We start from the raw sequence: 13,246 nt of genomic DNA, 5'->3' as shown, positions 1-13,246 counted from the left end.
TCAAACCTGCTGAAACATGGACTGTTTTTGGTACCTACACAGAACTGTCGTAGCACTGATGGGAAACATGTGTTGGTAAGATGTTGGGCTACTTTGTGCTCTCTAAACAGCTTCATTGACTTTTCTAGAAGTTTCTTCAAGTCTGCTGGAGACATGAACTCATCGTTTATTGATGGTGGGAGAGACGCTGGTCCAACGTTTACTCCAAAATCTTCCACAGACATTTAGCTGGACTGAGATGAGGTGACAGCATTATTGACATAATTGTCACCCTCAGCCCTCGTGATCTACAAATTGGAGCACCCCATTAATTATGGAATAGAAATAACTCGTCACCAATAAATCTGAATAACTTTGCATTGAGCAGCAGTAACAGTTCCCTCTAAGAGGGCAGGACCATGGCACAAGAAGAGCCCCTCACGTTGTTTCCAGCAAGCGCACTGATCCATCAGTGAGTCAGCTGTGGCTTTTAAAACGTGTCACTATACAATCGAGATTTGGTTGAAAACTGAAAGGGGACAACGCTTTTCCAGGAATTTGGAAAGATATTGGAAAAACAATTATATTATAAAGAAGAACCATTTTGCAAAAAGTCCTGCAAGAAGACATCTGGTCCTGTCAGAGTGAAGATCACAGCCCTGTGCCTGGACCTAAGGATTAAAAAAAAGTCAAAGTTTCGTCAGTTTTGGTCATTCTATGTTTAAGATGTGGGATTACGCAGGGTAAACCCCCACAGGCCAAAAACCTGTGACTGGCAAGTCGTTAGCCAATGAGCATGCAGCTGGACAGTCGAGATGGCAACAATGAAAACACTAGGATACAATTTCACGCCTTGCTGCTGAATTTAAAACAGAAATGCAAACACACGTTCTTGTCTTTTGTCTTTTTTATTGCACTTGATTGGCAGTTCTGACAAAGTTGTGGGTTACAACCATGTCACCAACTTACATAGTCAAGTATTACCTACTATACAAAAGTGTATACGCCATCTAAATGACCTCCTTTGAGGTCATGCCTCATTATCCCCGTAATAAGCTGCTGGTCAGAGGTGTTCAGGAGGAAGAGATGTACTTTCACTGTAAAACTAAATTTTGGGTTAAAATTACCTCCTTATACAACCAGAAAAGACAACTTTGAGCTTTCATCTTTCCACCAAATCTCAACATCTAGCAAATTTCTCCTCAGCTGGGTTGGATGTAGAGCTACAGTCGATGGTGACCTTTGGTTAATAAGATGTTATCAGATGGAACATGTTGGTGTTAGAGGCGATCGCCGTGCAGAACAGCCTTCGCTCATCTTCTGCTACGTTTCGCAGGGCCACTTGAATCTAAAATGAGCCAGAAACAATCAGTAACTGTTCTTATCGCACTTGAGCACAACCCACTCGACAGTCACAGTATTTGCAAAGTAGCAGGAGGCAGAGTGATTTAAAAGGCCCCCCAGTGGGAGCACTCATTAAAAGAGCTGTTTGTTTTCCAAATTAATGGAGACTTTCAGACGGCTGTTGTTTTCTTCCTGTGCACTTACATCACCAGCCTGCCTTTAACGACCGGCTGAGGTTTAATCCCTGGCATTTATTTATTTAGGCTAGCTGCCAGTTTGAAAACATATTTTAATGAGGCGCCGGTCGGCTGAAACAATAACCTGAGCTGAGATGTTTTAATTGGCTTTGAGAGGAGCTCTCAGAGGCTGGAGTGGGATCATTCAAAGCAAACACACTGCATGTTCATGTGTTGCTTAGAGGTTGGAACAAAGGTATACGATTAGCCTCGGCGCTGCTCCACCGCAGCGCATCGAGATGCTCTGAGAGTCGGAGGCTTCGCTAGTGGGTTTCCACCAGAAGGGCTCTCTGCACCACTCTACATGAAGAAATGTTCATCTGCAGAGCTCACACTTTACTTTAGATGACTCTCAGAGACAAACTTCTTCCTTGTTTATTTCATGTTAAGTCTTCATCCTGTTAACTAAAAGAGCACTGCACCCGAGCACAAAGAGGTCAGGTCCTGGGTGATTTGGTGACACAGAGTGTCGACTGGCCAACAGGAGCATCTGTTCCTGATGTCGATAGAAATCTCTGAGAAAATGAGGCTTCAGCTCATTTGATCTACGAGCAAGAAGAAAAGATTGAGCAGGGTGTGATAAGGAGTGCGTGTAACCGGCAGGTCACCAATGTGCGAGCAGGCGGCGTCCTTCAGCTTCTCAGTCAGATCAACACCACAACCAAACACGGCGTAAAGTCGAGTGCTCTGCAGAGAACCAGCTCTCGTACCATCCCCTGTCACTGTTTGCAGTTAGAGCCGGCTGCTGGTTTGCCAGTTTAACATTTTTAACATTAGCAGTCTGACACTGCATCATTTCACCATCATGCATCCAGTCCCTGGATCCAGAATACGCTCTGATTTTGCTCAGATCGTAGCTGTACAGAAGCTTCTCAATAACTTTGATCTGAGCTCATAAAATCTCTCATAATTTAACAAAACTGCCCAGAACGTTTTGAACAGTCACATGATCTGTTTATCAGTGAAATAAAATCATGAACAGCGATTTTTATTCAATGCCAGTAGTAATCCCAACAGTGTGACAGTAAAACAAACTCGAAATGATCAAACCTGCGGGTGTGGGGGTCGGGTGGGGTAGTTGCATGCCTTCTGTATTATATGCTGCTAACACTGCACCATGACTGAATATGTATGTGGTATTAATCTGTAATGTGTTGTGTGCATTGTGCCGAGTGTCGCCGGTGTCACTGTGATGAGTTCCTGGGACTAATCTCACTGTGTTTCTGGACTGAAGCGAGCGAGCCCGATGCTGGAGCCAGGCCAGGCTACGTTCAGGAACGTTAACTGGTTTGCTGTAAAGCGATTGGTCGCTTTAAGACTCTCTCCTAAAACCGGCATCATCAGCCGGCCGCGCTGCAGCAGTCGTATGCAGACGTGTCGAGAATCTGACCTCAGACTCAAAGCCTCGCTTTCACTATGCGAATCACGCCTCCTTCCTCCCGCCCGCCCCTCGTCCTTTACCTTCCCCCGACCCAGTGTACTAAAGCAGATCTGCAGTTCAACAGGGAAACACTTGGGTGTCTATTAATACCTAACAAGTATGCATGGCTGCAGTCAGCAGGAGATGCATCGTCAGCCAGTGTGGCGATTAAATTATTCTGATAGGAAACCAATTCTCTGATCCTCCTGCGACAAATGTAGCAGCTCCAAGGGCGGCGAGGGTAAAGAAAGCACAAACATAGCTTCAGTTTATAAATCTAAAATTGATCTCAGATGTGATTCATGACAATCTCGTCATATTCAAGCCTCCAACAGCTCTACAGCACACGACAGTCAGCTTGGCTCCAGGGTCGGCTTCCTCCATACATCAAGCCTTTACTGCTCACTGGCCAAGTTTGATTTCAAGTTGCACATTCAGATTGGTTTCTGTGGCCTCAGTTCCCACTGGGCTCTTCAAACCAGACTACAAAATGAAACCGGGCCTGTCTATCAGCTGGATCGCTGATAGAAGCTCGTCAGTTAAAAAAACAAACAAACCCATATCAGATTGAGAATGCATGGAGCACACGCTGACCTGAAACAGTCTGAGAAATCGGCCCATCGCCAATCTCAGCCTCTGTGTCCCTCCCTCCCTCTCTCCCTCCCCCTGTCTCTCCACTGTCCTCCTCCATCCCCACCCCACCGCCCCACTCCTCAACCTATAGGACAAGGAGGTGAATCTGGAACAGGTGCATCGTCGTATGAACAGTCTTTTGGACGAGGACTTGGCCCACAAGCAGATCCCCGGCCCCTCTATCGAGATCTCTGCGCTGGACATCGGCAGCATGCAGCCCAGCCAGGCCTCTCTGGTCCCGGGCCCGGAGTCCAGGCGGGACTACCCGCCCTCGGGCCTCGCTGTGACCACCTTCCTCCCCGGGGAGGGGGCACCACCTCCTCCTCTTCCCCACCCTCACCATGGGGGGACCCTAGGCAGGACGCTACCCCCATCCCAGGGCCCTGGCAGCAGCACGTTGCCCCCACACCACCCGCTCAGCAGCACCAGCCTCAGCGGCACCATGCAGTGCAAACACAGGGCGCCCAACGGGGGGCTCTTCCGGCAGAGCCCTGGCAAGACACCCATGCCAATGTCCTACCAGGCAGTCTCCGCAGGACCCATACCCGAAGCCATTGAGGCCACCCACAGTACATCGATATAAGATCGGAGGGGTAAAGGGGGCGTTGGGGGGGTGGGAGGGAGGTTGCTCTCTGGACTTGGGTCCAGGTTCGGATGCGAGGCAGGTTGGGGAACTATAGAGGAAAAAAACATATATGTACAAAGTAAAAAGATTTTGTATCTCACTATCTGTTCAGAAACACACACGAAAAATCTAACAAAAAACAACAAAAAGCGGGCGGGCGGGCTGGAGGGTGTAATTTTTCTCGTGTACATATCTGTAAATACCAAGAGAACGAAGTGAGGTTAAAGTGTATTTTGAATATTCTCAATTTTTGAAGTTGAGTTATAAAAACAAACAAAATGAGATAAAAAAAATATATATAAACATTGATGAAAAAGTTATGACTGTTTGAATGGCTTTGTAAATTTTGTTCATTTAAAACAATGACGCGAAATTCATTGTGATTGTTTTCTAAGTGCCGAAATTAAACGATGTCTCTCCACAACTCATTGATGTAAACGACTACCCATGATGCACCGCTGTAGGGACATTTTTAGTGTTGGACACCTACTGTTATGCACCTCTGTACCAACCCTATATATATCTTCAGCATCGGACAAAAAAAAAAATCACTCTTTGTTTTTTTCCCCATTTGTATTAAATATATAATATACATAGTTTTTTCCAAGCAAAAGTCTACATTCTTTTCTTACGTTGACTGTAAATGGTGTTCATTCAAACACTGCGGGGAAACAAGTGGGTTTTTATTGGGTTCATATTTTACACACAGCTCAATGGTTTGTTTTTATAGCGAGTTTTTATTTGGCGTCAGTACTGTCCAGGTGAGAGTCTCAGTTTGTGACGAGCAAAGAAGAGTACGTACGGCTGCGAGCGCACCGACCGCTGTCTTTAGGTCAAACGATGATGCAGTCATGCAAGCCTGGCCTCTTTGTGGAACATGACAGGGTGTAGAACCGCGGTTCCCTACCCACGCGGTACAGGTCTTATTCTTAAAGTCAAATATCATATTTTTGAACTTTAAATGCAGTCGCGCATTCGACGTGATGAAATCTCCCAACTGTTTCTGTAGTCCCGTTTAACCACTTATTACAAAAACCTTTTCTGGGTCACATTAAAGCTTCAAAATGAAGAGAATTACTTCTGTATTTTAAGCTATGGAAAAAAATGGACATGTTTAGGGTTGCATGAACCACAGAGCTTTAGACATCAAACAGAAACCAACCCGACTTCGAGATGAGGAAATCAGGAACACAAAAACACTTGTTCTGGGTTTCAGGTCTGAGAGATGCTTGCACCTTTTAAATGATGAATAGTTTTAGAGTACGTCTTCTTCATCGCGCCGCCAGCAAACAAGTAAAAATCAGTTACTGTCCTTTTCTATGAAACTCTGTCCAGATGCTTTTAGACTAATGAAAAGTTGGCACCAATTTAAAACAAGTACTGGTATTCTTCCCAACTCTGAGACAGACCCTCTTGTTAGCCAAATATATACAAAAACAGAAACGGCTGCAGAGTATCAGCCAGCCTGATATTCATTTTATTTGATATTTTTCTTTGTTTGAATTTGAAGGAAGTGTCAGATTCAAATTGATGGTTACTAATTTATTCAAACAAACTTCAACTGTTGCCAGAGTGGGCAACAGTTGAAGTCTGAAAGTCTGAAATTACAGACCTGAAACACAAGAAAAGTTGTGACATATCAAATCAAACGTATTCGCCTTTCCATTGTTACTCTTACTAACCGCTCCCACAGAGTTCCTAAAGGAGGGCCGACACTTGTGTTTTCAGGCAGTCGTAATGCTTCGTTTGGGGCCAAATATCGAAGCTCGGTCGAGTTCCAACAGCGGTCGGTGTGAACGCAGCCTTAACCTTAAGAAAAAATATAAAGGTACTAACTAGATATGTCTTTAATTTTTATACTAGAGAATTTAACGTCACGCTCTTGTACGCAGGTTTCTTCTCGCAAAGCAGTGCAGTTTTTCTAACGAGGAGTGAGAGAGTGACTCAGAGAGGCATCGTATTTCCACAAGTCATTCCTAATGAGATCCATTATCACCTGCAGGGATGACAGAGGGCGTCATTACCCAAAGTGCAGACAGAGGCTCACGATGATGGCCGTTCTGCAGGTGCCATACCTCAACTGCTTGTAAAATAGAGGGAAGTTAAATATATTTGCTAAACACTGGATTGTTTTTTCTCTATAGGATACTGTAAGAGGAACATTTATGGGAAAAGTATTTTCAGCAGAAATATATAAAACCAACCATGTCACCCCCACCTTTTTGCTTTCATAAGCGCGATTACAAACATCTATGGGCCTAATGACTGTCGACTTCATTTTCATTAGCCTGACGCTGGCTGTTTGGATCCATGTTGATCACACACAGTTTTCAGGACATTAGCAGCCAAACGCAGACCCGCTCATCTTTCCATTTATAGAACGTGTACGTGGGCAGAGGAAACTGAGGGACCTTCACTTGTCAGAATAAAGAGCTTTAGTCCCGAAACTCATTCTGTGGATGGGACATCGAATCTTGTGTTGTTGGTAGGTTTGTGGTTGTTGGACAGGCGACAGATTAAATCGTTCATTAAACTACAGACACGAGTGTTCTGTGGAGGTTTTACTGTCCGGTCCTGTCGCACAGCATTTCCTCCACACTGGGGAAACCCAGACTCACAGACTAAGATATCCTTTTTAAGTGTCCATATCATGCTCTATTCTTACTTTCATGAAGCGAGCTTTAGCAACCTGAGCCAGACAGCAGAAATACTGGAGCTGAAGTCTTCTACCAGCCAGGTGTTTTTGGGCAGTCCCTTAGAAAAGATGGCATGTGATGAGACGCCTCTGTTTTTATAAATCCTGGGTCCTGATATTCTTGTAGACCAGGGGCGGGGAACTCCAGGCCTCGAGGGCCGTTGTCCTGCAGGTTTTAGATCTCACCCTGGGTCAACACATCTGAATCACATGATTAGTTAATTCCCAGGCCTCTGGAGAACTTCAAGACATGTTGAGGAGGTCATTTAGCCATTTAAATGAGCTGTGTTGGATCAAGGACACATCTAAAAGCTGCAGGACACCGGCCCTCGAGGTCCTCCACTCCTGATGTAGACGATGCTTTTATCACTGTGTGCAGAGCAAGCACACTCCCTAATGTCTCCTTAAGGGTGCTCCCCAATGGCAGCAGTCTCCATCATATTAAGCCCAACTCTCGAGTTTCTGCAATGTTACACAAAAAAATCCTTTAGAGCTTTTTGCTTTTCAAGCAAACAATTTGATATCAGAATAATAAAAAAGTTCTTTATTAATTCAAATAGGTTCACTACTAAAGCACAACACATCCAACAATTACAAACCGAAGAAAAAATGCAACCTCTTAAACTCTTGGAAGCATTCCCAAAGCCCATTTGTCCAGTATTTTTCAGTGTTCACATCGAAGTGTTGACCCAGATCAAAAAGTGATTTTGAAAAATGCTCCATAACAAATCTGATCAGATACCACCAGACATCCCAGTATGGGTCCAAAAGCCAAAGCTGTTGAACAGGTGGTTTTAATGCTGTGGCTGATTGAATCCAGCAGTCTGTTAAAGGCTCAACCACAGAACACAGAAATTTAGGAATAAATTCTTCCAACACCAATCACAAGCCGATGGCTCTTATCAGTGACAGGTTAAAGGTAACATTTGCAGTTTGTCCCTGACTACGCATACCGTTCTCACGTAACACCTTAGAGTGTGGATAAAATAATTGGTTATGTTGCTGTTCATTCATGCTCCCAATTCTTGATCACTTGAGAAATGTAACTGTAAAAGCACTGTGCCGAATCACTCAGATCATAGGACCAAGGTTTGTTTTTCATAGATGTATTAAATCCGAGTCATTGAACTGGGAAGAAAAGGTTTAACGTGTGACTGTGAAGATTTACGTTGTGCCAAGCAGAAATGTTCATTATTCAGTTTCACCATAATTCTGTTAGAGCTCTCCTGAAACGCTTATGTTCTGTGTCTGTGTGAAAACGAATTCTCCGGTGACACCAAGTAAAACCTGCCATGTGTTTCATCCTGTGCGTAAACGGACACGCAGAAACGTGACGGTCCTCGACTCTGACGCAGCTCCCATCTGAACACACTCTATATGGATGTTTTCTTACTGTGTCAGTAGTTGCTTCTCTGTTGTGAACCAACTTGCTTTTCACACTGTGCTCCACCACGTGACGGACAGACAGAGCGAGGTTACGATTGGTCAGCAATGAGGAAGTGACCAGGAGGGCGGGGCGACAGGGGCCTATGTGTGTCCTGTTTATGTTCGAACTCCAACACCCCGACAGAGGATGAAAACATGAACTGTCAGAGCATAAAGACTGTCACAGTACATCTAAGGGAGACCCTTATTTTATTTATGAATATGCTGCTTGGAGTTTCTTAAAGTTTAATAAAGAAATATGGTTTACAAATCTGTTTCTGATATGTGTCACTGACAACACGTCTCTTCTACTTTATGCAAACTGTTACTGTGATATTGTCAAGAAGCAGCAACCTCCGAGGGTAAAATGTGCCAAAAGCTGCACTTCATCTAATATCCAATAGAAACAGTCCCTGTAGACTCGTACATTAAAATGTCTGTTTGGTGAATGCAGTTCCAGTAATTTATTGGCATGGTCCTAATCACTGCCACTGATTAACAGGTATCTGTGTCTGCTCGTTGGTCCCATATCTTGCTAGTGTTGTGCCGCTGTCACACAGGCCTACAGACCGGTCAGGGACCCCATGGTAACCACCAGTTGCTGGGTAAAACTGTGTGACCATTTGGCGAGTGTTTTTTAAGAGGTTGTTTGCTGTTGTTAAATGTGCTGCATTGCTTTAGTTGCTCACAGATTGCCGCTGTCGTCAGTAGTCTGCAAACAGTCTGCAAACATGTGACAACTACTTATCAACCAGCTGTGAAAATGTGAAGAGTGCGACAGGAAGAAGAGACTGTTTGCCTTCGAAGTAAAAGCAGTAAGGCATGGCTTTTACTTTGAAGACAAATGGTCTCAGTTTCTGGTGTGCTTTGACTTTCTCAAGTTTCACTGCTGCTCGGTGGTTGGAGAGTGTTAGCAGACAGGTTGGTATCTGCTTGTCTATCTGTCCCACTTATTGGTTCCACTTGCACCACTATCGTGTGATTTGAGTTTGTGAGTTGCAGGAGGAAAAAGCGGCGCCGTCCACAGTGGATATGGACATTACTGTTATATCTATCACATGAAAGGTCGAGAGCACAATGGACAGAAACAGCTCCATTATGCTGCTAACTTCAGCTGTTTGCAAGCATCTGCACAGACAGCATGCTAACGCTAAGCTAGCCACAAACCCAGAGTGAAAGCTGAGCGAGTGCCGACGCCAGCAGCCAGACCCTGAACTTCAACAGGTAACAAAGTGATGAGCAGTCAGGCTGCAGCCGCCGTTTCTACCTGTTCATGTTTCTAAAGCAGAATCACCATGGCAACGGCTTCAAAGTGTCTTTGTGCTGTGTTTTCATCTTTGTGTGTGTCCTCATGATCGAGGTTTGTGTTGTGTGACGTAGCCTGTAGGTTTATACTGTTAACTGGTAACAATGAGACTGTTTCAGGTCATTTTACAGAGAAATGCAAAAACAGTGTAACAGATTACTTTCTCCTTGGAGTAATTAATCACTGAACTGCATTACTTTTAAGAAAGTGTTCTGTGTAATGTGTATAAGCAGCCAAAGCAGTTCTGAAACTAATGGTATCTTTTATATACTTTACTCTGACACTTGCACCACCAACACTTAAACTCTGAACCACCTCATTTTCTGTCCCTCCCACTTTAAATCAATCAGCAGATAACAGTTTTCCTTATTAATTTAAATTCCCCCAAACTGCATAAAGTGGTCATCAGCGTCCAAGGTGACATCTTCAAATGTCCAACCAAGACTCTAAAGTCCAAATCAGTTCAGTCTCCCGTCATGTAAAAGAAAGCAGAGCAGCAAATCGTCATGTTTGACAAGTGGAACCAAAAGGTCTGACATGTTTATGTCATAATTCAGTCATAATTTGCATTCTGTGTTCTGTGAGTGCCTCGGTGTTTCCCAGCTGCAAAGATGAAGTAAAACTGAACACCAGCTTTTCCAACATCAGCTCTGAATGCGTCTCTTTGTCCTCGACTGCAGGCTGAACTGGAAATGATTGGGGTTGTAACTGTTAACTGAATCAAAATAAATGCATCATGTTTAGTTGTGATAAAATCTAAGATTATATTTTGTATAATTTCTAAAGAAACAGAAGGAAAGTCAAATAAACCAGGCCTCTGAGTAGTCTGTATGTACACTCGGCTCAAGGTTGGAGTTTTTGTTCTCCACTGATTTTCATGAAATTGAGTTTGGTGATTGGTGCTGGAAATAAATCTGTCCTGTGCCCGTGGCAGTGGTGGAGGAGGTCGAAGAGCACCGGGAGACAATTTTCAATAAAGCCATCAACAAAGACTTCCAACAAAATCAGCAGGTTTGTTCAAATCCAGCTTTTTACATTTCAGGCAAATCAAGAGGCTAAAAACACTAATGATGAAATAACCACTTTCTTCAGGTCCTGATGCCAGGAAATCTACATTTTTGTGACACGGTGGTGTCACATGTTGTCACATGCTGCATGCATCTTGACATTAGTATCTTGAGAAAATGGCCGAGGCCACAGAGATTACAGGGTTTTTTTAGAGACAGTCCTCATTAGGACACTGGAGTGGTGATGGTGGCTTTGTTGGGTTCACCTCCCATTTGGAGCTTTTACTTTGTATTTTGCTTAGATTTTGGTTTACTGTACATATTAAAGACTGCTGGGTAAGTGTCAGGAAAATATTGCGGTTGGTTGTAAAACAATCTCCTCCATCAGCCTCCATCAGCGTCCTGTCACTGCTGCCATAACATGCTGGGATTCGTGCTGCTGTCAGAGGCACCTTGTGTTTAACTGAGATAAAGCTGCATTACCTGATGCCCAGACAATTACTCATCAAATAAAATGGGACTAAAATACAGCTAAAAAGCCTTCAGTTAATCCCAAATGCTGCAGCAAGAGTCCTGACAGGGACTAGAAAGAGAGAGCAGATTTCTCCTGTTTTGGCTTCCCTTCATTGGCTTCCTGTTAAATCCAGAATTGAATTCAAAATCCTGCTCCTCACATACAAGGTCTTAAATAATCAGGCCCCATCTTATCTTAATGACCTTGTAGTACCATATCACCCTATTAGAGCACTTCGCTCTCACACTGCAGGCCTACTTGTTGTTGCTAGAGTATTTAAAAGTAGAATGGGAGGCAGAGCCTTCAGTTTTCAGGCCCCTCTTCTGTGGAACCAGCTTCCAGTTTGGATTCAGGAGACAGACACTATCTCTACTTTCAAGATTAGGCTTCAAACTTTCCTTTTTGCTAAAGCATATAGTTAGGGCTGGACCAGGTGACCCTGAATCCTCCCTTAGTTATGCTGCAATAGACGTAGGCTGCCGGGGATTCCCATGATGCACTGGGTGTTTCTTCTTCACTCACTATGTGTTAATAGACCTCTCTGCATCGAATCATATCTGTTATTAATCTCTGTCTCTCTTCCACAGCATGTCTTTATCCTGTCTTCCTTCTCTCCCCCCAACCAATCACAGCAGATGGCCCCGCCCCTCCCTGAGCCTGGTTCTGCCGGAGGTTTCTTCCTGTTAAAAGGGAGTTTTTCCTTCCCACTGTCGCCAAAGTGCTTGCTCATAGGTATGATTTATGGGGTTTTCTCCGTTATATTTTAGGGTCTTTCACAATGTAAAGACTGTTTTTATGATTTGGTGCTATAATTGAAAATGATTTGACCCAAATTGTTCATAAAGTAACTGATACATTCTGACCTCGCAGGTTTGGGTTTTAAACCCAGTTTTGTGCAGCACTGACTGTGAGGGAGGTAGAAGAGGCCAGCAGGTGGTATCGGTTAAAAACCCCACGTCAGTCATGATGTAAGGCTATTTGTGAGTATCAGAAGTGTACACATCATTTCCGATTTGGAAGTTTGTGTCTTGTTGCCCGAGGAGAAAAACATTAAAGATTATTTTTTCTATTTTTCTTCAGAAACACTTTCTCATGGTTTCAGGTAACGGCTGCCCGGCTGCAGCGTGAGCATCCTCTCCAGAGTCCGTGCTTTGATAACAGCAGGACGTCTCTCCGATACTGGGAACCAACGTTTTCTTCTCTGAGAGGTGAACGCCGCTAACACATTAAAAATTCCCCTTAAAGTCTCTGTGCACGTCAAACAGTTACAAACTCATAATAGAAATGTTTTGGTGTTTAAAAGCTAGAATGGCTGCAGTCGAAGCTACGAGGTCTCTGAGATTTTTCAGATTTTCTCTTTAAATATCACACCGAACTCAACATTTTGGTGTACAAACTCGCCTGCGTGTGATCAGAGACATCACGCTGCACTGCCAGACAAAAGGAAAAATGTCACCAAGAAGTCTGAAATCTTTGGAGGTTTAATTTTGGAGTTAAACATACAGGACATGTTATTTGGGCAAAGGGAACAGCGCCAGGAGGGACGTGAAGCTGGACAAGTTGTTCACCAAGAGAAAGCAGATGGGCGGACTTTAATTTGTCTCACACTGTGTGCCTGTAAGCTGTTTTTCAGGGGAGATTATTTCGTCTAAGGCTAATCCTTCCAATCAACACCATTTTCAGTGGACGCAGAAGCTGTGTTAGTGGGTCCCTGGAGCCATTTAATGCTTTTCACTCCAAGCAACCTGAAAATGTAGCACTTGCTCTGAGTCTGTTTCCAACAACCTGGAGATCAGCCTCATCCAGACTGCTCACAGCTTTGAAACAACTTTACTTTTTCTGTTGTTTTGATTTTCTCTGAGCCATATAATGCAAAAACAACCCATAAATACATGCAGTGTGATTTAAGATCCTTTAAAATGTGATTGTTCCAACCTCCTCTCAGGAGACTCTCCGCAGCTCTCACCACATTAGAAGTCTTTTCTTACCGGTTTGATCGGATGTCTTCAAGAATCATCCTTCAGGGTTTTGAGATAATCTTTATTCTCAGGGTGTCAGATAC

The 13,246-nt window shown here is 43.9% G+C and overlaps 1 protein-coding gene across 1 annotated transcript in view; it reads left to right on the top strand.

Annotated features, from left to right (window-relative positions):
* grid1b (glutamate receptor, ionotropic, delta 1b) overlaps positions 1-5,649 on the top strand; it is a 578,917-nt gene extending 573,268 nt beyond the window's left edge. Inside the window, exon 17 of the mRNA XM_039616223.1 lies at positions 3,704-5,649. Within this exon, the coding sequence (XP_039472157.1) occupies positions 3,704-4,195 (492 nt within the window). The 3' untranslated portion in view covers positions 4,196-5,649. The remainder of the gene's footprint in view (positions 1-3,703) is intronic.
* The last annotated feature ends 7,597 nt before the right edge of the window (positions 5,650-13,246 follow it).

This window comes from Oreochromis aureus, linkage group 8 (genome assembly GCF_013358895.1).
Source record: "Oreochromis aureus strain Israel breed Guangdong linkage group 8, ZZ_aureus, whole genome shotgun sequence".
Classification (NCBI taxonomy): domain Eukaryota; kingdom Metazoa; phylum Chordata; class Actinopteri; order Cichliformes; family Cichlidae; genus Oreochromis; species Oreochromis aureus.
Note: the sequence above shows the minus strand (reverse complement) of the source record. Positions and strands in the feature narration are given on the sequence as shown.